The 24101-nt window shown below is 39.9% G+C and overlaps 2 protein-coding genes across 8 annotated transcripts in view; both read left to right on the forward strand.

Moving 5' to 3' along the window:
• Positions 1-24101, forward strand: part of NRG1 (neuregulin 1) — a 1154913-nt gene that overhangs the window by 1011752 nt on the left and 119060 nt on the right. For 3 of the 7 annotated variants that reach the window (XM_056803723.1, XM_056803722.1, XM_056803724.1), the window contains exon 1: positions 7555-8212. The exons of 3 other annotated variants lie outside the window; for them this stretch is intronic. In XM_056803723.1, coding sequence (XP_056659701.1) covers positions 7555-8212 — 658 coding nt within the window. Of the gene's footprint in view, positions 1-6899; positions 8213-24101 lie in introns of those variants that run through there. One more of the 7 variants, XM_007495564.2, reaches the window with a different exon arrangement.
• On the forward strand, positions 6935-7171 carry LOC130455190 (uncharacterized). The gene has a single exon (XM_056803725.1). It carries the CDS (start codon positions 6935-6937, stop codon positions 7169-7171), a length of 237 nt encoding a protein of 78 aa, XP_056659703.1.

Consider the following 24101-nt stretch of genomic DNA (forward strand, 5'->3'; position numbering starts at 1 on the left):
CTTTCAGGCCATGTATGATGGGGCAGAGTGGTTTTGTTCTTTGAACAAAAACTTGGAATTGAAATGAAAATTCCTATTGGAACCCAGCTTTGGGATCTTTTTTTATTTTTTTTTCACCCTTGCTTTCTGTTTTAGTATCTATTCTAAGACAGAAGAACAGGCAAGGGCTAGACAATAAGAGTTAAGTGATTTGCCCAAGGTCATATAGCTAGGAAGTGTATGAATACAGATTTGATCTGGTCCTCTTGACTCCAGGACTGGCACTCTATCCACTGTGCCACCTACTGCCTTGGGATCTTCCATCTATGTGTCAAAAGTCTTCAGATGTTAACGGATGACAGTCTCACCACAGCTTCAGAATTCTCTTAATTAATTATGACATTGCCAAAGATGAATTGCTGCATCACCCCTGACTCTGGCAAAGAGAGAGTAATTGTTCTAATCCAGAGAGACCTACAGAGTGTTCTGGTTATTGGGAATAGGACCAAGAAACCACTGGGAAGAAACACACCCACACCCACAATTCAAGAATACCTTCAGCTTCACATTGAACCTGAGAAATTTGTATGCCAATTTTGCATTTAATACATAGACACAATCACTCCATCCCCATTATTTTGCTTTTCATCAAGCTAGTTGCCAATTCATTTTCAAGATTAAGAACTGATCTAACAGATGCAAGTTGTATCTATAAGAGTAGACTAATTCCTACCCATTCTTTCTTTTGTCCACAAATAGACATCAAGTAGAACCCTATTCTACCATCTTATTTTTTGTCTTATTCTTGTTCCATTGTGGATGTACCAGAGGAATTGCCATGTAAATGCAAGACTCAATGCACCCTCCCCTACAGGAAGCCTTCCTGGATTGTCCTTCTCCCAGTCCCCAGCACCTTTTCTCAGGCATTTTTCTTGGCACCTCTTTAGTGTACTTATCATGAAATGTTATATATTATTGTCATCTGCATCAGTGTTATCCCCTACTAGATGGTTCTCCATTGGAGACATGACTGGCCCTTGAATCTCCCCTAGCACTTAATACAGGGGCCTGCATACAGTAGGCACTTCATGCATGTTATAATAAATGTTTGCTACAGAAATGTCATTACTTCTTAGAGTGGAAGCCTACTCTTCCATTCCTTGTACTAACATTGTAAGAAGATTCAGAAGTACCTAGGATATTTCATCTCCATCTTTGCACTCTGCAATATTGACTTCAAAGGGTCTTGCCTACTTTATGACTGTGGTCAGAAGCTATCTTCTCAGTCTGTGACCTGCTAGAGCATGTTCCTTTTTTAGCAGAGCTACACGAGAGTTGAGAAGATTATTTGACTGGATGGCAATCGTAGTGGTCATTTAATCATAACAGCTGCATTCGACTTTGGGGTTCCTGAGGTCCTTATCCATCTGAAATCTTGAACTTGGTATCTTCATTCATATTATTGATCTTTTTTAACTAGCCCTTGATTTCTCTACTCATGATCAATCAATGAGGAGTACAAATGAAACAGTGGTTGGTATCTGCCTTCTTAAACTAAAGATATGAAATGGTGAGACCTAGCATAGCTTTAGACACACACACACACACACACACACACACACACACACACGCACACACCCTCACACATGGAGGCATATGTGAACATACATACATGAGCACAGAAGCAAACATAATTACATGTAAAAATAGCCATGAACTAATGGAAAGACAAACATGTGAGTGAGCATATGTATACATACATGGACATATGCACTTCAATATATATAAAATATGCGTAAATGCATGCATCCATTCACACACAATCTTGCCATGGGAATCGGGGATGAAGATAAATGTGTTATTTTTTAAATGTCCAATGACAGGAATCAGATGTCCCTTCTTATCTCCTCCCCTTCTGGACTAGAAGGGAGGAAGGAGAAGAGTATGGGAGTTTGAAGCTGGGGCTATCACTTCTTGCTTTGTAATCCTCGGCAAGTCATTTCTCAGGGCTTCTGTAGCTTTCATAAATTGTGGGGATTAGAACAAATGCTCTCACATATATCTTTTATCTCAGACTTCTATAGTTGTGGGGGTCTATGCCTCAGTTTCCCTAAGTAAAAAAGAGGGATCTCTCATATTGAAGATCTAATTTATGATCCCTAAAGTTCTCTCTGCTGTTCAGTCCTGTGGTTTGACAAGTGACCTTGTCTTCCTTGATAATACATAAGTTAGGAGAAAAGGATGAAAAGGTTATATCCCTCACCCCCTTCTGCCACCTTAATAGGATAACTCCTTAACTTTGGAAAACTGGAGACATTTCTGTAGAGACCCAGCATATTCCTGCTTTCACACCCCTTCCGGGATCTTGTGTATGAGTGAGCTGTGGCCTCATGAAGAATATGATGTCCCAGACGACATTGATCACCTTGCTGCAGGAGGATAGTCAAAGCTATCCACTCACTCTGGGCATTGGATACAGACTCTCACAAAGAATTCCTTTAAGCAAAATGGAAACTGCCCAAATTGAGACAGAGCCAAGAAGGGAAAATGACCATCAAATTAGAGCTAGAAGGAACTGCAGATGCTACTGAGGCCAACATCCTCATTTTACAAATGAGGAAACTGAGGCCTAAGGAGGTGAACTACTAGCTCATCCAAGGTCACATAGTTACCAAGTATCAGAGGCACTGAGTCCATAACTAATTCTTTTCCCCTGTACTTATGCATCTTAATATGCAGTTTTGTTTTTAGGGGGAGGAACAGAAACAGAAAATATCCAACCCAGGGGAAATCACTACTCCCAGAGAAGGCTCATTCCATTTTTGACAATTGTAATTATTAGGCAATTGTTGGTTTTTGTTTTAGTTAGTTATATAAGCTCCCTCCCCTTTCCCCTTAATAAGGGTACCTGGTGGGGGGGTACAGTGGAGAGAGTGTTGGGCCCGGAGTCAGAAAGACTCATCACTGAGTTCAAATATGGTTTCATATACATACTAGCAGTGTGACCCTGGGCAAGACATTTAACCTGTTTGCCTCAGGTGCCTCATTTATAAAAGGAGCCAGAGAAGGAAATGGCAAACCACTCCAGAATCTTTGCTAAGAAAACCCTAAATGGGGTCATGACAAGTTGGACATGACTGAACAACAATTCCTTTCAGCAATGAACTGTCATCTAGTTTCCTAAAATATCCAACTATTGTCCTGAGAGTTCTAACCTCTAGAGAAAAGCAAAATAAGCCTAAGCCCTCTCCCACTTAAGAAGCCTTCTGTTACTTGCAGCCCAATGCTTCTTCATGCTTCTTCTTCCAAGTCTTTTCTTCTCCAGCCTGAAAACCTTTTACTTGCCCAATCCATCTTCTTATGGCACCATTTATGATCTTTCCTCCATTCTGACTGATTCCTGAGCATTTCCTAGCTTATCCTTTCTTTAGAATGCTCCTGAAAATGGATCAAACTTCTGGGGATCTTGTCTGATCTGGGCAGAGAACAACAAACAGGACTCTTCTCTCTGGGTTTCATATCATTTGTCAAAAGGGAGAGTTTTTTAAAAAATGCATACCTCTCTTCTTTTAATCCACTCATCCTTTGTGCCTCACTTTCCTAATCTGTCAGTTGAGTTGAAAAAAGAAATGGTAAACCATTCAAGTATCTTGGTTAAGAAAACCTCAAACTAGGTCATGGAGAATGGGACAAGATTGATATGACTGAACAGCAATATAATAAAATAAATAATTTTTAATAAAATAAAATATCAGGGAAGAGTCATGAATACTATTGGACACTTTTGAAAATTGGATTATTTCCATACTTCTTTAGTGATTCTAAATCTTTAACACTGAGTTCAAAAGCTCTGCAGGAGGGGTAGTTAGGTAACAGTGGACAGTGCTTGGCTTGGAGGCAAGAGGACCTGGGTTCAAATCTGCCCTTAGATACTTCCCAGTTGTGTGACCCTGGGCAAGTTACTTAACCCCAATTGCCTAGCTCTTACTGCTCTTCCATCTTGGTATCAATAATTAGTGTCCATTCTAAGACAGAAGATAAGGGCTTTACAAAAAATGCTCTGCAGGAACTGACTGCAGGTTTTACATGAGTTTTCATATTCTTCATTAAATATATTGACAACATATGCACTCGCTGACGTCTTTGAATACAAAATTTATGGAGAGAGAGACAAAGCTGGTTAATAATCATAATCATAATCCCAGGTAGCATTTAGAGAACATATACATATACATATATATATATATATATATATATGTTCTAGGTATAGTGCTAAGCACTTTATAAATATCTCATTTTGATCATCACAACAAGCTTGGGAGGGGCTATTATGAAACCCATCTTGTTGGAGAAACTGAGACAGAGATAGAAGTTAAATGACTTGCCCAGGATCATACAGCCAGTACATGTATGAGGCAAGATTTGAACTTGTCTTCCTGACTTCAGGCTCAGTGCTCTACCTATCTAACTGGCTTCAATTTAATTTAGTTGATAGTATCCATTTTGGAATTAGAAAGAATTGCATTTCAATCCTGCGTTCCAAGAGTACTAGCCTCTTAACTCTTAATTAAATTATTCATCTTTTCTAAGCCATGGGCAACCCCTTTAAGCTTTATTCACTCACTGGCCAGTTATGTTATGTATCAGTTGGTTATGTTCTATATCATTTGAGGGGTTCATCTTAGCTACCAAGAACACAGGTCCTTGAAGTATTCATTTATTAAGAGATGTTGAAAATTAAAATAAAATAAGGCGAACAAATGGCTTTGGGATGCCTGTCATTTTCAGTCTCCTGCTGAAGGATTTGTTGAAGGGATTCTATGCAGAATGCTTTTTGTTGGAACTTTGACCTCAATCAGGTCAATTGGCTCTGACAAGTTGGCAGTTTTAGGACTGTGATTGAAACTTGGCTATCAATATACTTTGAATCGTTTATGATTCTAGGATAAATACATTTTGAAAAATGGCATCAGAATGAGTTTGTATCTGTTTAGAATTGTTTAAATATTTAATAACTCTCGGGATGTGTAGAACACAGAACCAGTTGTAATTCTCTGTCAGTTTTTGAAGGAAAAATTGTTCCTCCCAGGAAGCCTCTGATCATCAAATAGCATGAACTGGTTTTTTAAGAATCCTGTTGACAGAGGAAGATTAAATAGCTCTAAGGAATCCATTGAGGTGTCCTGCTAGAGAAGACTGTGGATTGAAGGTTTGAAACAATTCATGACAGTTTCTCCTCATCTCTGTTGTAATTCCTGTTTGAGATCTCTAGCACAGGCTTTTCATTCCTTTGAGAGTTTATATTGTTTGTATTAAAGCTTTTGGGGGGGTGGTTAGGGGTGGGGGTGGGCAGGGGAGAACTTTAAGAAACAGCTCCTGGATGGCTTATACTACTGTGCTATCTTCAGATCTCTCTGAACTGGAAAGTGTTATTTCTCCTTTCTGTGAAAGGAATCTTTGTATATTTCATGCACATGTAATAAATAAGTGAGAAATTTAAAAAAATAGCTGCTGCTTTCAAAAATTTTACCTATATAAGGAAATAAAGAAGGGAATAAGAGAAGAATGAGATCTTTGTAGATCATAGGCATATCTGTATGGAACACATTTCTTATTACAGGTATTTGACCAATTTGTTGGGTGATAGAAGTGGATGGCATATAGTCCTGAGAAATCAGGCCCCTTTGGAATATTACAGGGTGAGAATTAATAGTGTTAGCTCCCAACCACATTGGGTCACTTCCTGACTATTATTAAAATGAAGTCATTCTGGAGGAAGAGGTTAGTAGTGAGGGCTCAGAGGAATGGGGCCATTTCAGGGAACTAGAATGAGGGACTGTGGGTAGATTACTTTTACTCCAGAAAAGCATTTTATTTCAAAATCACAGTGAAAAAGAATAAAAAAGGTGTTTTCTAAACTACTCTTCTACTTAGTAGTGTGAATGTGGCACCATTCATGGTAGAATTTTTTTAAATGACCAGATAAAAGTCAAGTAACACTAGGGTTCTCTCTGAATGAACCTTATTAGAGTGCTAGAAAGGAATGGAATCTGCAGGCAGCAGGCAGAAGGCAGGAAGAAGTTGCTACTGCAAACCTTCCCTCTCTAGGGATGGATCAAATATCAGACTTTGCTAAGCCTTTGGTTTAGCCCATGAGGTTCCACCTACATCCCCTCCCAACCAGAGCTTTGTTAGATGGAGGACATTGATCGCTGCGTTTTCCTGACCTAACCTTGGTTCAAAGGAAAAGAACAAATATGACTGAGGGAAAGCAAGTTTGGGGTGGGAGCTTGGAAGGGAAGTGCTAGGGAGAAGGGAAGAGAGTAAAGAGGAGAGATGAGAGTGGGGGGAGGGATGGAGACTGAACAGAACTGCTGCCTGACTGCTTGTCTTTGATTCGATGGCCTTTATTCCTTCTAATTGGATAAAATAGGAAGTCACTGGCACTGGTAGTCCTGTGTTGCTGGGTATACTGATTTAACTCAAGGGGAGAGGGGGAGACAGGGAGACGAGAGAGAGAGAGAGAGAGAGAGAGAGAGAGAGAGAGAGAGAGAGAGAGAGAGAGAGAGAGAGAGAGAGAGAGAAAGTAAAGGAGTGGTGTGGTATATGGTAAAGAAGGGAGGAGGAAATAGATAGAAGAGGACAGAGTGTGGAGATGACTAGGAGAAAGGGACTGTGAAGAAAGAAGGAACCAGAGAGATAGAAAGTGCATCTGTACTTGTGTCTTCCTCCAGAAGGACAAAGAGGAGTGTGTGCGTTGGGAGTCGAGTGAGCTGTGGGTGGGGGGCGGGGCAGGGAGGCACCCAACCCTCCTGGCCCCAGCCCTCCTCCTTTAGCATATCTCTTGCGATGCTGCTGTTTGCAGGGATGCGGGGAGAGCAGGCACCTGCTGCTCTCTAATGATTCAGCCTATTGCAGCCGCTGTCCGCTGCCGCCGCTGCTGAAACAGACCAGGATGCTGTTGCCACTGCCTGTGCTGCCGCTCCCCTCGTTGCCGCCGCCACCACTGCCTGTGCCTGTGCCGCTGCCGCTCCTGCTGCCTCCTCTCCTGCCCCTGCGGCGGCTTCTGCTCTCAGGGCTTTGCCTTTCGCTCTTCCTGAATAACAGTTGTTTTCCTCCGCTAAGCAGCCCCCAGCCTCAGATGGACCAGGTGAGAGCCCTGCCTTTTGCACTGGGCTACTGGTTTACTTAATTGCAAAACGCCTGGCTGGTGTCTTGGTTTGCTTTCTCGCGCCCCCCCCCCCCCCCCCTTGATTTCATCTTTGCTCTGTTTGGAAACAGAGCCAGGATGCTCAGAGGCATTTACAGAAACTAGAAAAGTGGCCCAGGAGCAGACACTGGATAATTGCTTAATCACTTTCCTTTCCTAGTTGTCAGGAGAGTTTTTGCTTTTCCTCCTTGTTATTTCCCCCCTTGTTTTCTCCCCCACTCCTGATTTGGATCATGGTCTTGGCCAAATGCAACCTATCGATTTCCCCTTCTAAGATGCTGTCTCATTTGGTTGGGGGGGGGCCTGCCTGGTGGTGAGAGTCCAGGCCTCTTGGAAGTGAGCCTGTGGAGACCGGAGCTTCAGACATGTCGGAGGGAGCTGCAGAGAATTGTCCGAGCCCCTCCACCGAGCTGAGTCCGGATCCATCTCTGGATGGGCTCCCCACCGATGAGGTGATGCCAGGGGCCCAGGCTGAGGATGGGGGAGAAAGGGCCATCGTGGGCCTGGCCATCCCCTGCTGTGTCTGCCTGGAGGCTGAGCATCTACGGGGCTGCCTCAACTCGGAGAAGATCTGCATTGTACCCATCTTGGCCTGCCTGGTCAGCCTCTGCCTCTGCATCGCTGGCCTTAAGTGGGTGTTTGTGGACAAAATATTTGAGTATGACACCCCTACTCACCTTGACCCAGGGAGGATAGGCCAGGACCCGATTACTGCCACGGATCCTACTGCTGCCTCCACTGTCTGGGACCCCTCAGAGGCTTATCCCTCACCTTCCTTCCCTGGGGCCCACCGGGAAGCCAAGGGCCAAGTCCAGGGTGTTACAATTCAAGGTGGCAGCTCTCAAGTGCCCTCTGACCCTTTGGCTCCACCATCCCCACAGAACCCCTTATTAGCCTTCTCTCTGCTGCCTTCTGCTGCACCCTCTTTCCCTCCACCCACCCAGGACTCTGAGGGAAGACCACCCATGACAGCATCACAGCCACCAACCACTGAAACGAATCTTCAAAGTGCTCCAAAAGTTTGTAAGTAAGAAATAAAAATGAAGAGAAGAAGGGGGTAAGGGGAAGAGAGAGAAAGAGAGAGAGAATGCTGAAGGGAGGGAAACAGAAACCATATTTTTCAAAGGAAATAGTTGTCCCCTTTTCTTCCATATTTTAAATTGCCTTTTCATGTAGACAGATAACTAGGTTCTTGCTGAAGAGTTAGTGGGAGGATTTTATAACTCTTGGGACAAAAAGAATGTATGAAACAATGGTGGGAGAGGGGTTCTCTCATGAAGCAGCAGTAGCCCTCTGTGGCCAGAGATATTACCTTTCTAGGAAAGGTTCTTTAAGCACTTCTGTGGTGCATGAAACATAGTTAATAGTGGAAGGCAGGACAACCTCCTGAGTTATGTGGGATAACTGGGTTCCTTTTATGCCCTAGAGGAGACACTCCATGTTACCTACTTGGACTTGGATGCTCAGTGAACAGGCATCCTTTCAATTTCTTCCCTTTCTCTGGTGCTGATGCTGTATTCACCTCTTTGGTACCCATTCCTGGTTGATACTTCCACCCCGTCCCCCTCCCCCATTGTCCTTCTCATTTGGCAACTTCCCCACCCTGCTCCCCACTCCTTTCTTCTCAGCAAAGATTGCCTTTGTTGCCCTCTTGGTCACTAATTGATCTTGTTAATTTAGTCAAGTCTGGACATACTTACTTTGCCTACCCATTGCCTAAGGCTCCTTGCTGTCTCCACCTATACTTTGACAGGTTCTGCTCTTGAAGTGCTTTTGTTTAATACTCAGGTACTGCATAATTCTGTGGGAGCGCTTTCTTCAGTTAGTCTGGTCTTGTGTGAACAAGGGTTAAGTAGCTACCTTAGGTGCCACTTTGGTTCCATCCACTTGAAGGACACCTCCTTTTTGGAGATGTGTTCTTGTGCTTTGGATCGCTCCAGCCCAGTGTAATAGACTGTGAAAGAAGCAGAGGCTCTGGACCTAACCTAGGTAGAATGTTGCTGTCCAGTCGCCGAGTAGGCCCACAGGCAGCAGAGCAGAGATAGATAAGGTTGAAATCCTGGGAAGTCATTTGGTTCTAAACTTTTGCATGAAAAAAGTTTCCAGCAGTCTTCTGAATGTGTCTCTTGTCCTTTATTTCTCTCTCTCCAAGCCCCACCCCTCTCTGGGAAGGATGAAGATAGATATTTAATAGAAAAAAAAACAGAGAAAATTATTGAATCTTCTCCTAAATAGAGTACTTATGTATTCCCTTAGAAGTCTTTTTTTTTAACTTTTAGGAAGAAAGGGAAATGTTATGATGAAACTCTTCCCTCCCCCCATATCCCAAACATCAGGAGAAAAAAAGTCTGCCCTTCCCCATTCATCAAACATCTTCAGACACATATCCTGAGAATTTTGCTCAATCTGAGATAAATCTGCACCAACACGGAAGAACTCACTTTACCAACATCCATTCAGGGGAAAGACAAACCTACTGAAAGGCTTGTTTTCCAGGTGCTGTCAGGGAAGCAAGTCCTTTTCTGCAGACACCACTTTGTATCTTCCTTAGATCCCCAGAGCACCATTAAAGGGCTGACAGGCATCATGACATCCACAGTCTCTCCCCACCTGGCCACCAGATGCGACAGACTTGCCTGGAACAAGCGGTGCATAGTGTGCAGAGCCCAAGGCAGGCACAGTTCCGCATGGGCGGCAAGGTTACTCCTTTGTCTGATCTGAAACATGATGCTTCAACAAAAAGATGGGGTACCTTTCCTCCTAGGCTAGACTGGCTTAGTGGCCAGGAGGCAAAAACATGCTCCTTGGAAGAACCCTCTGAAACTTGGTATACTGAGATTTGGGGATGTAAAAAAAATACATGGAAAACATGGCAAAAGTCCCTAATAAGAGATTAAGACTTTATTATTGATGGAAAATTTCCTTCCATGAAATCTCATGTTAGCCTACTTCCTATATAATTTTTGTTCCTTTTTCTAAGGGTTGGGGATGGATTTTTATCACATTCCCATTCTTTGAGAAGATTTATGGCTCCCTAGGATGTTCCCTGGGTCCACATCTGGACTAATGGATGGCTATATCACCCTGAGATAAACTTGGACAACAGCCGGAAAATGGGGTTTGGGAAAAAATTCATTCCTTTGATTCATCAAGCATTTATGATGTGCCTACTATGTGTTATAGGCTATGATAAGTGCTGGTGATGCAAAGGGAAAGAAATGGAATATTCCCTGGCCCCAAGGATCTCACATTTGCCTGGGGGGAATAACTTATACACATAAGTGTATACACACATGTACCCGTAAACTATATGAAGTAGATCTAGAGTAAGCAATTAATATAATATATACATGTATGGAGACATACACATATACATATATGTGTGTTTATATGTGTATGTGTGGCTATTTTTAGACACATAAACATTTGCATGTGTATTCCCAAAGTCAATACACAGTAACTTTAGGGGAGAATTTGCTCATAACTTAGATGGGGAGGATCAGAAGAAGCTGAGTGTGAGATGATCTAAAACTTTATAAAAAAAAAATAAAAGCCAACCACCAGCACAGAATGTGGGGAGATTCAGTGGCTGCTCACATTTCCCCAGGTGAAGGAGTTGATGAGTTACCCTGTTAGATCCCTGCTGTACTCTAAGCATTGGGCAATTCCTCCATGGCCTTTTTATTGTGTTTCCAAAAGTTAGCTGGCTGAAGAGTCAGTATCATTGCTCTTCCGTAGGTGCAAGGATAGGCCAATACTGGGCTATCCTTTTCAGGAAGTAGGTGCTAGTCTATCCTTGCTTTTGCTAATGTTTATTTACTCACTGTTGAGAACATCGTCAAAAGCAAAGGCAAGCATGCCCTTTCCGCATTTATCACCTCCTCTCTTCCCATCTGAGAAAGCCTTGTTTATTTACAGCAAGGAGAGGTGTATATCCTTTCAAGTGAGATATTTTTGGCTAGAAGCGAGTCACAGGCATCATGGTTCTGAGTGAACGATTGCTCAGAAAAGCAGCTGGCAGTGGATTTCAGAACGCTTCTCTTCCCTCTCATTCCCTTTTCTCTCTGCCTCAGCATATTCTGTTCAGAGCTATTGCTGTCAAGGTCACTGTGTGTCGGGGGCTAATTGATTCGTCTTTATCCTGGAGACGGAGAGAGGAGAAGAGAGACAATCCCAGTAATTGTGTCTGCCATGTTAGCCCCCAGACCAATCTACCTTCTCTGATGATGGGTTGTATTATAGCAATATTGGAATTACTCCTTTCCTACTTGACTCAGCTTCCCACTCTAAATTATAAGCTTCTCTTGGCTTTCTTGCAGCAGAAGGCAAAATATAGCTTTTCAATTTGCCCTCATGTATTGCCAACCTCCCTAAGGTAGATGTTTCTCTTTCACAAGCTCCTATAATATCTTACTTTCATCATATTAGACTACGTAGACACAGAGCTCATGAATACTAATACAGTGCCAGAATAGAGATAGGCCTTTTTTTCCCCCTTCAGGGACAATTTCTCCACATGAGGTCACTCCCCTAATGGTTATGTTTCTACCCTGCACTAATGGCCATGTAGCCAGGATAGTTGTGGACCTTTCCTTCTGCTAACAGTCAGGCAATAGTTGATTCATTCATCTCTTCCTGGGCCAGGATCTTTCCACCCTTCCTTCTTATCTTTGGAATGGAATCATCTTGGAGCTTTGGAACTTGTGGGATGGAATGGGAGTTAAATCAGGGTTGTAAGCAGAGTAGTGAGGAAATTAAGATGCCACTCTAACAGAAATATCGCTCCCATGGATTTTGGCTTGCCCTCTGATCTCCATACATAACCTGCCCTTTATATTTCCCTTTGTGCTACAGCTCTCATACTTTTGAACCATTTCTTTGTACATTCTGCTCCTCCTCCAAGACCTCCTTCAATTTTCATCTTCTTGAATTTTTCCCTCATGTCTTCTTTGCCGCTCCCAAGAAAGGGATCTCTCCTTCTGCCAACTCTTTATGTTCATTTCATGCATCTATATATCACAGGATTTTCTACTTTTCTTTCTCCCATAAACTAGAAACTCTTGGAGATGAAGGGTCTTTAGTCCTAAGCATAAGACCCTGAGATTATGATATTCTTAGTAACTGTAGAATGAATAAGGAAATGAATGAGTCTTTAGAGGGTACTAGGTGGAGCCATACTGCAAAGAACAATGATCCTGGAGTCGAGAAATCCTGAATTCAGATTTTACTTTAGCCTCTCATCACTTCTGTAACCCTGGGCAAGCCACTTAATCTTTGTCTGTCTCAGTTTCCCACACTGTATAGTAGTGATTACAGTAGCATCTACTTCTAAGGCTTTTGGTAAAGATCAAATGAGATAACATTTGCAAAGTACTTTGCACAGTACCTGGCATGTACTATGGGTTTAGTAAATGCTTGTTCTCTCACTTCCTATAGGTTCCCTAGACATCTCTTGGTTTCTTGTGATAACATTTTTGCCATAGATGTATTTTTTGTAGTCGACCTGGACTAAGCAAATATTTCTTTACATAACTTATTTCTACTTTAACATTGGGAAAAGTCCTAGGATCAGTAATAGGACCCCAGATTTTGATCCAAGGGCTCATTTTTCCTGGCTATGCAATTATGAGTAACTCATAGCCTTCCAGTGTTTCTAATTGCTCATCAGAGGAAAAAGGACCATGATCATTTCATTCTTTCCCTCAAGATACAGTCATGATGAAATTTCTTTGTGAAACAGAAGTTTAGAGAAGTGAAAACTGTTTTAATTCATTCACTGATTTTGACTTTGGTCCTTCTTTGGGCTCTGAAACAGAGGACATATGATGAGACATAGAGTGGGCACCCCAGACTCCATTCATGCATCAGACTTTACTCACAGAGGATGAGGACACATATGGTTGCAGACATGAGAGCACAGCTTTTGCAAGGAGAATCTATGACCTCAATCCCATAGGCCTTCGCTTAATTGTACTAGCAGAATGAAGTGAATTATTGGGGTCATTTTTTTAAACGATGATTTTTTATTCCCTGGTCTGAGTTTTTGAGAAAGTGATGGATATACTTTCTTTTAAAAGAACCATTCATCACTATTTTTCTGAATTTCATGTTAAAGATGTTTAGATGCAAGATTGTTTCTGAGGATATTATCTTGTCATAGTTTCCAAAGAACTCTCCTATCCCATTTCCCCCCTCACAACCATCTTCATAGAGCTGAGATGATTATCCCAGTTTTGCAAATGAGAAAATTGAAGTCCATTGAGAAATTACTTCCTTATGTCTAATACAAGTAAAATCAACAACCCATTTATCAGGAGTCTTCTACTTGCAAGATACTGTGCTAGGTACTCAGAGGAGAAAGAGGCATTTTTAAAAGCTCTACAGTTTCTGCCTTTCTGAAGCTTTAATTCTCTTGAGAGAATGTACCATGTGCAGAAGTCATACGGGTAATGAGTGATAAAGGCAGTGCTAGGAATCAGATCTCTTGACTTGGACAAGCCCAGTGCTTTTTCCAGGAAATCACACTGACTATCATAAAGACACAATAGTCACTGCTTCAAAGAAAGACTATATTTGTTCAACTTGATTGCCCCTCTTGTTATATGTAGTCAGCTGCCTAATTGTCTTGGAAGGGCACTTTAGAGAGTTTCAGAAAATGAAAGAACCCTAAATTTTTTTTTTTACTGTAAATGAGAATAAGAAAAATCATTGTCATTTTATCCATAAATGTATCTTTCAAGAGTCCTTTTTGCCTATTTCAGAGATACGGACTCAAAGACCCTGCATGGTTGGTCTTAATAAAATTCAGTTCTAGGATGCATTTTTCAGAGTATTTCCCTTTATAATAAGGCCAATGGTTGGCATATCACAAAAGGGCACCCTCCCAAGGAATGACTAGAGAAGTCTTCTAGGTTGGGATCATCTCAATAGAGTAGTTTTGCTGTAGATGCCAAACTATGCCTCATTGCTGAGGTACCATGAGAAGGATGTGGCTATAGGAAAGAGTAGATTTGGAGGTTTCTCTGCTTAACATGGAGAGATGCAGCTGGACATTACAGCACTGGATAAATGACAATGAAAGGCTTCTTTCAAAAACTAGTTTTCATCTTCAATCATAGAGACAGTAGGAGAGGCAAAATCCAGATGGGCTGCCATTTCAGGCTCTGTATAAGCCAGTTTCTTCTTGTTCTTCCTTTGGGACATTGTTAGAGTTTTTCTAATTGGTGCTTATAAATGTCCAGCCATAGGGGACTTGAAGTTCTCCATCACATCCAAACTTCAATGAATGACTCTAGCTAAGTCAATTAGCCTGTCAGTTTCCTCATCTGTACAATGGGGATAATATTCCATGTCTCACTGTCTTCAACATTTCCATTATTTGCCTACTCCCTTCACTCCAAGGCTAAAAATAAATCCTTTAAAGCACTAAAAAAGTGGAATTATTACTAATGCCATCATGTAATGGCCCAGTAAGTAAAGAATTTTTTGTGTGATTTTTACTTGGAATATTATAAATTTAGTCCTAGTCTATGGTTTATAAATTCCTCTAGATCTTCAGAGAGGCACTAAATAGAGTTCTTCTGTTGGTATTAGTGGTGGCGGATTTTTGTGGAGGGAAAGGTATTGTCAGAAGGGCATCTAACGCAATGGCCTTTTAGCTGCCATCTTCTCTCATGGCCTATAGTCATGTGAAATATGAACAACATCTTATTTCACCATTCAAACTTCTCCATTTCCATCTTCCCAGACATCTTTTCCAAATTTCATGCACTTATGCCCCTGTTTCTTCTCAATTTATCCCATCACTTACTCCTAAGCCAGAATCTTAAGAGTAGAGTGTTCTGAAAAATACCCAGCGGTTGAAGTGAACTACCTGCTTAATAAAAATCAGCAAATCTTCTGTGATCTTGAGCTACAGCAAGAAAACATGTGTATCCTAGAACAGAGTACTGATAGTTCTATTGTATTCTGCCCTGGCAAAGCAACACTGAGGGCACTGGGATTTGTTCAGGTTGTCTGTTTAAGAGGATTACTAGTATGGCAAAAGGATTGGACTTCATGCATTATGCAAAATGCTTGAAGTTATTGGAGGTGTTTAGCCTTGAGTAAAGAAGATTGGGAAAGTTTAGAATTAATATCAGAGAGGGGAAAAAAAAAAACTAAACTAAACAACTTCCTAAATGTTTAAACCACCCCAAAGCAGAATGGGCTACTTTGAGAAGTGGTGCCTTTAACTCATCAGGGGTCTTCAAACAAAGGCTGGATGATGACTTGTCAGGCACATTATAGCAGATGATCGTTGGTTCAGGGTTAGACTAGTTAGTCACTGATGTTCCTGCCAATTCTACATTTTGTAATTATATAGTTTTATAATTTGCTTCCCTAAGTACCAAAATGTGTTTATTCTCTAAGGACTTTTGGATCTCAGAAATAAATATAATTTAAAATATCATGCTAGAAGAGCAGCAGACTGGACTATGCCTTACTTGTCAACTCCCTTGTAGAATTTCTAGGTCAAAACTCCATTTGGTTCTGAAAGTCCAGGAAATATCAAATCCCACAGTGTCTGGGATTCCCTAAAAAAGTGAACCTTAATAATAGTTTATCAGTTTTAAACACTGTTGTTCTCATCAGTCCTTACTGAAACTACTCATTGAGATTGGAATTTTATTACTTTGCTCAACAAATCACTCTGAGGATTAGATAATTTGAAGAGAGAAAAATTATGATAATACGTAATGTACATTTACCCAGGAAAGAATGAACCTTGTAGAAAAAGAATTACTCCTATTTTCTTAGTTTTCCACTTCAGTGACTGAAGGAGGGGAAATTAAGAATCATCAATCTGAAAGCTTCTTCACTGAGTTGCTGTGGTTGGCTTAAGGATGAATCAGTGTCATGGCTCATTTTCCATGCCATCTGAAGTGGTCCATACAGTGCCATGAGGACAAAAGTTGTGATGGATAACTATAGCATGTAGCAAAGTATTTCTTTAGACAATGCAAAGAACCACATTGGTTTGAATTAAGTAAAAATGTAGTTTCTTTTTAGCCTGTAATAACTCATTGAATAATAGATCCCAAAAGACTGCAACATCACTTGGTTCTAGCAGGATGCATCTAAAAAATAACTGTCCATTTGCATTCTTATTTGATTAAAAAAAGCTATCAAAAAACAGATAAGTGGATACAATAAAAAAACTGGAGTAGTGATAAAGCCAACATATTAACAGCTAACCCTCCAACAGGGAAACAATTGTGGTTTGATTAGCCATTATAATGATAAGAGGGACACACACATTGAATGGCATATTTCCAATGAATGTTGGATTAACTTCCAGTGAGTGCTGTGTTGCCAGATTAAAAAAAAAGTCCCATACTTCTGGCAAAGTGACAGAAGCATTAAAAAACAAAACATCATGGATTTTAAAACAATACATTTGAATTTTTATATCAGAACTCTAACAAATGGAGAAAGTTTCATTTAAAAAAGTCAAGTAATAAATGTTGGGTTGCATTTTACAAAGCCATCCCAATCAATATTTATTTTTAGCACAACTACTTCATCTAATTTCATTTTATCAATTACTGTTTCTTTGTACCTTTTGTTTTTACACCACCATTATTTCACATATTTACCTAGAAAGCCTTCCTCTCTAATGAAAAAAAGAAAGGCCTGTCATGATGTGACAGAGGTATGATCATAGGATCATTAATTTAGAGTTGAAAGAGGTCTCAAGTTCCAAAAAGTCATTTTACAGATGAGGAAACTGAGGTAGAGATTTAAGTGACTTATTTGGTTTCTTAAAGGCTACCCCAGTAGAGTAGATTTACTAGAACATCTTAAAGAGCTGGAAATATTTTGTATATGGACCCAATGATGGATTTTGTAATTTTCATCTAAAGAAGAGCCTACAAAGGTTTATTGGCTCATTATCCATCTACAGTGTCTCACCATCCTCCCACACTTCACTTAACAATGAATATGATCTTCGGTCTCTTATACCACTTTGACTTGACTTCTCTTTTTCTTCAACACACTTTTTTCTTACATAGTAGTTGTTTTAACATCTGTCAATTTACCCTGAAATTATAAAGTCCTTGAAACTCTAGTTTCCAAGCCTACATTGGTTAGTCACAATGGCTTACTTTGTTTGATTGCACATGTATGTGTGTATTTGTAAGTGTATGTCCTAAGGACCAGAACAACTGGAGGATCATTCTTATGGAACTAGGGTATGCAAAGTGAATCACTAGCATGGGAATTCTCCCTTTCCTCTATGGCTTCCATTGACCACCTGCATATCTGGGGCTGGGGGCCCAATTCAGGGTCTTCTCCTCCATTCCTCTCAGCCTCTTGAAGGTACCAATACTATTCCTTGATGGATATCATCAGTTTTGGAAAACTAGTCTTGTTCAGCTTCAGCAAAATATTCTCAGCCCTTTCTCCCCTCTGTGTTCAATTGAACATTCCCTAGAGGGAGAACCATGGAAAATGATGTCACATTGAGCTCTGATTGGGGGAATATCTTTTTTTAATGGAAAATGGGAGACACATAAAGTATAATTGGAACAATCACCATAGGTAAAGGAAGGCCACTTTAAAGATAATGTTAACCCTAATTCTTAGATTTTATTACTCATACATATATTTCACTTCATGGGAACATCATACAAAAAGTGCTTTGTAAACCTGAGAGTGCTCTGGAAATGTTGTTTTTTGGTCATTTTTAGCCCTGTCCATCTCTTCATGACCACAATAGACCATTTCATTCTCCAGCTCATTTTACAGATGGTTGGGTTAGGAAACTGAGGTTAAATGATTTCCTTCCGTTAGGGGATGGCCTGTCCAAATGCATGGAGGAGAGAGATGAATTACCTCATTTGGGGAAGAGCTGGTCATTCAGTTTGTCTGAAACATAGAGTTTATGAAGAGGAATAATTTGAGATAAAACTAGAAAAATAGATTCCTCCTCCTCCCCCATTATGGAGGAGGGCACTGATTGCCTAACTGAATATTCAGTGGGTTTTTTTTTCCTTAGAGGCAATTCATTCCCTTGAGATTTCTTATGGAATATTTTCTCTAGATTATATAGTTCCTAACTGAGGCTCTCATTCTCCTGCCCATTACTTGGTAGTTATTCAAATTGTGTTTAATGTGTAGTAGGAATCTCTTATGTTGCAAAAGATTATTGAGGCTTTTGGTGTGGGGATGTAATAGAACTGTATAAGAATAGTCTCATCTTTAAGAGGTAGGGACTAAACATTAATGGAGAAGGAAACAAAGAGAAAGGAGTATGAATGATTATGAAGGATGAGTCAATAGGACAGAAGTATGGGGGAGGAGGGAAATTGCTATCCACAAAATACAGACTCAAATACTTAGTGTCTGAATAAGCAACTGAATTATCTAGTGCATTTATTCATTCATTCAAACAGTATTTACACAGGGCCCAGTATGTCTTTGTATTTTTATCAATGTACCAAATGGGGAGTTAGGATAGCAAAAGGAGTGTGATCCTATTTTACAGGAAATATTTCTATTTATTGTTTGTTGATTATTATGTGTATATCTGTGGTGTGAGAATCCATTAAATGGTCAGGTTTTTTTGTTTTGTTTGTTTGAATTAAACTTATCCAGAAGTGGATATTGCTATAATATTTTGGAGTAGAGGCAATCAAAATGGAGATTAGCTGTAGCTTTTCATTGACACTCTTTGTAACAAGGTAGTTAAAATTTGGTCTTCTCTTTGTTGCATCCTGCTGGATGGACTGAATAGCACTGGAATTGTCCTACATACCACTCAATAGCACTGGAATTGTCCTACATTTCCAATTGGATATTATATATATCCATTCCTCTACTTAGCTGTTGTGTTCATCCTAGCACTCAGATATAGTACAGGACTAGAAGATCATTGTCAAAAATGGTGCCTGTCTGATAGTCTATAGAATTCCCAGTTTGTCTTCCATGAGAAGTTTTAGTTCTAAGACAGCATTACAAACTGATTCTTTTTGGCTTCTTTAAAACGGCATTGATGTGTAGGTGGCTATATCTTTATACAAATTTGTTCCAAAGTGAATTTATTCCCTCAAAATACCAATTTAGAAATAGAACTGTAACAAGAGAGTATAGTATGGAGAATGCTTCTCATGATTGTATTTTCAACATCTAGGCTTCTCACCCATGTACTCTGGATGATGTATGCCCTTATTTGCTAAGGAAAGCAATATTTCATGATTAAAAAGGAGATCAATAGATCAGTGAATACAGTCTGCTTTTGGTAAATGAAAAGATAGTATATTAAATCTCTTTGCACTGTTTAAAACCCATTCAATCAGTTTGCAGTAATACCAGATGTAAAGTGATCTTAGAAGAAGAGACATTCCAGTTAGCAACATTTTGCATTAATGTCTTCTTTAAAAAAAAAAAAGGGGGTTTAAATTACTGATTTTTAAGTTGATTCTGAACAAGCAATTACGAATCTGAGAATTAGTACAAAAGCTTCACACCAGCATGGAAATACCTTTAATGTTAAGGAGCTTTGAGGTAGTAGCAATAATATTGACTTTGGAATCTGTATATCTTGGTTCAAATCCCAGATCTGACATTTATTAGCTGCTTAACCCTGGGATAAATCACTTTTTATCTCTGATCCCCATTTTCTTCATTTAGAATAATAGATTAAGAATTGGAAGAGACTTCATAGCCTCTTATTTCATGGGTATTGGAAATTGAGGGGCTTTCTTGAGAAGGTGGAATTAGACTTGTTCTGTTGAAACCCAGAAGGCAAGACCAGGGCAGGGACAAATGATGTAAATTACAAAGATCCAAATTTAGGTTTGATACTGTGGGGAAAATATTCATAATAGGAGCTGTCCAAAAGTGAAACAAACTGCTTTAGGAAGTAGTCAGTTTCTCCTGGCTGGATGCTTTCAAAAAGGAATTAGATGAACCAAGTGTCAGTTACATGATGGGGAAGATTATTTCCAGATATGGGTTAGCCTAGTTGGCAAATGGCCTTCTTTACTTCTTGCTCTAGAATTCTGATTGAGTTACATTTTAAGACTTATCTCTCCCCACCCTTCATCAGAATTCACTTGCAAATTTCCTGAGGGCAAAGACTTAGTCATTTTTTTCATCTTTGTCTTCTAAGGTCCTAGTAAAGTGACCTGTTTATTTTGGTAATTAAGAGATATTCATTGCATTAAATTAAATTGAATTCTTTTTGAAATTGGGACTTTGGCAAACAAAGAATACATATATGAGGAGCATGGCTCAATGGGTTGAAAGTCAACCACAGGAAGTATTGGGTTCAAATCTATCCTGAGACACATCCTCCCTGTGTGATCTTGGGCAAGTCATTTAACTCCAATTTCCTAGCCTTTTGCTATTCTGCCTTGTAATCAATACTTAGTATTAGTTCTAAGAGAGACAGTAAGGGTTTTTTTTTTTTTTTTGTAATTAAAAAAGAGAGTACATCTATCTCTGAGGATCAGCCTCCTTATCTGCCAAAATGTCAGTCTTAAAAACATCTACCTTAGGGCTCTCATTCCTGGGACACCATTTTTAGGAAAGACTCAAATCATGCATTCCTTACTGCCACCTGAACTATTTCTGGGTGATTAGTGAATTTTCAGTTTGAGCAATTTATACCTCCAAAGTCAGCAAAAACTACAGATCAGGGTTTGATTGATAGTTTTGATTTGTGTAGACCAGAAAGTAATGGAGAAAATGTAAATTATGCAGATGAAAATTAAAGAGGGTTTGGGGTACATTTTCCCCTGGGATCAGTTGTTGATTTATCAGCACTTCACTGCCTTTAGTGTTATCCTCCCTATATAAATTTGTTGAGGGCGGAGCCTATCTTGTTTGCCTGTATTTGGATTCCTACCACCTAGTGGAATGCTTGACACATAGAAAATGCTTAATAATAATCAAATAGGATAATATAATTAATGTGTTTTGGAAGCCTTAAAACAACATGACTATGATTATAAATGCCATCCATTCTTTCTCCTTCCTTCCTTCCTTCCTTCCTTCCTTCCTTCCTTCCTTCCTTCCTTCCTTCCTTCCTTCCTTCCTCCTTCCTTCCTTCCTTCCTTCCTTCCTTCCTTCCTTCCTTCCTTCCTTCCTTCCTTCCTTCCTTCCTTCCTTCCTTCCTTCCTTCCTTCCTTCTTTCCTTCCTAGAAAAGTGTGCCAGAGCAATCACTCAGTGGTGACTTTGTAAATAAATAGAATTTTAAAAAAATGGAAATGGAATGGATTAAGATAGATGCAACAACAACAACAAAAAGCTGATAAAATTTGGAAATAAAGATAAGAGGATGGCAAGGGAATACCTAGCTATTTTCCATACACCATTCAATAGGAGCCTATAAAGATGTGCCACACATTTCATACCCTTAAAGTTGGGTCTGGGGATATGGAAACAGTCATAGAATAGACCTAGCCTAATCTCTCATTTGATGTTTCTTTTGATAAGCAATTGCTCAAATTCTCCCATCATAGTGATACATGGAGTTGACCTCCTGGGTGTGCCCAGGGTGTTGGGTACTTGGTGTTTCTTTGGCTTAATACTGAAGCACATATCAAAGGCATCTAGTAGTCATAAACTATGAAGGGGCTGAGAAATTGTCTGCATTGAGCTGACCTTTGGGAAGCAGGTATGTTCATTGCTTCATTTAATTATGCAAATTAAAGAAAGGAACTCAGTGTGAGGAAGCTTGGTAGAGGAGACCATATATATTTCCTTGTATAAGTGAATATATGTGTGTGTGTGTGTGTGTGTGTGTGTGTGTATTTTTCAAGAAATTAAATATAGGACCTTATCTTGTTCCTTGAAATTTAGAAGCTGTTTCAATGGAAAAGGGGACCTGGATCCAAGACTCAGGCTCTGCAACTAATTACCCACACAGTAATACATAGTTTTACTAATCACCTACATAGTAAGCTGGCAAGTTTCTTAACATCAGTGGTCTCAGTTGCTTCATTTCTAATACCCTTTCCTTTTTGAAAGCATCCAGCCAGGAGAAACTGACTACTTCCTAAAGCAGTTCGTTTCACTTTTGGACAGCTCCTATTATGAATATTTTCCCTACAGTATCAAACCTAAATTTGGATCTTTGTAATTTACATCATTTGTCCCTGCCCTGGTCTTGCCTTCTGGGTTTCAACAGAACAAGTCTAATTCCACCTTCTCAAGAAAGCCCCTCAAATATGAGAACACACCTACCAATTTCCTCTTTCAAATAGAACATTCTTTCAACTCCTCCTTGCTCAGCATGGTCTTAGACTCTCATCATCTGTACCCATTATACCCATTAGAATATGAGTTCCATAAAGGCAGATATTACAGTTTTTTGGCTTTCACCCCCCCTTCATCTTCTGCACACAACACACCATCTGGCACATAATTAATGCTTTTTGACAGAGTGACTATTGACTGACTGACCATACTGGTGACCTGCTGATGGACATTCCAATAGTTCATCAGTTCTATTTTTCTTTAAACTGTGATGCAGAGAAATGAATTCAGTCTCCCACATGTGGGATATTGGGCTGAGGACAGTAAGATTATGCCTTTCTTATTCTTAGAAGCCACCATTTTCCTTAACATAGCCCAAGAACCCAATAGCCATTTTGGGTTGTAACATCACCTTGTTGACATTGATTGGGTCTGGAGCCTGCAAAACCTCCATATTATTTTCAAATGTATGCAATCCTGCCATCTATATCCTGTGCCTGCTCAGGTACTTTTTTGCATGTAAGTGTATGATTTTCCACTTATGACTATTGAATTTCAATTTCTTAATTTTAACCCTATGATCTAACCTGTCAAATCTTATTCACTTTGGACTCTGTCATCTAGCAGTTCCATCCCTCTCTGCTCTGTGTCATCTACATATCTGATGAGCATGCCATCCATGTCTCTATTCAAGCCTTTGTTAAAAACACAAGCAACATAGAAGGAAACCCAATTTCATCTATGTTCTGTAGTCATTGTCACTCTCATTTCTTTCTTTTTAACTCTTACATCTGATTTAGAAGCAATGCTAAGTACTGATTCTGCAGCAGAAGAGTGGTAAGGGCTAGACAATTTGGGTTAAGAGACTGCCCAGGCTCACAACTAGGAAGTGTCCAAGGTCAAATTTGAACCCAGGTCCTCCTGATTCCAGGCATTGTATTTTGTTTGCTGAGCAAACTAGCTGTCCCTTCGCATATCTCTCTTAAAGAGTTATCAGGTACATGTCGCTGTCTTTTTGACAAGAATGTTTTATTATATGCATTACCAAAGTCTTCTATTAAGTCATTTCAGTCATATTCAACTTTATGACCCCATTTGGGGTTTTCTTGGCAAAGACACTGGAGTGGTTTGCCATTTCTTTCTGCAATTCATTTTATAGGTGATGAATTTGAGGGAAATAGAGTTAAGTGACTTGCCCAGGATCACATAGCAAGCAAGTTACCCAAATCTAGGTAAGTTCAAATTTATGGCATTGCCTTGAATTATTGGTTTTATGCCTCTACCAAATTATGAGTTCATACTTTGTCCAGTATGACCTGTTCTTAAGGAAGTCATGAAGGCTCTTTGAACTCACCATGTCCTTTGTAAGACATTCACTTGCTTGCGATCTCTTCAATGATCTATTCTCATAGCCCTTGTGTTTTCCCAGAAATCAAAGAAAATTTTACTGGACTTTAGTTTATGGAGTCTCTTCTGTCCCATTTTTTTTAAATAATGAGGCAGCATTTGCCCTTTTCTAGCTTCGCAGTACTCTCCAAGTTCCCATGATCATTCCTATATTATGACGGTGACTCAGCAGTCTGTTCTATGAGTTCTTTCCATACCCTAAAATGCTAAAATCTACTTATCTGGGCCAGGTAACTTGAATATATCAAGTCACACATA

Source organism: Monodelphis domestica, chromosome 6 (assembly GCF_027887165.1).
Source record: "Monodelphis domestica isolate mMonDom1 chromosome 6, mMonDom1.pri, whole genome shotgun sequence".
Taxonomy (NCBI): Eukaryota; Metazoa; Chordata; class Mammalia; order Didelphimorphia; family Didelphidae; genus Monodelphis; species Monodelphis domestica.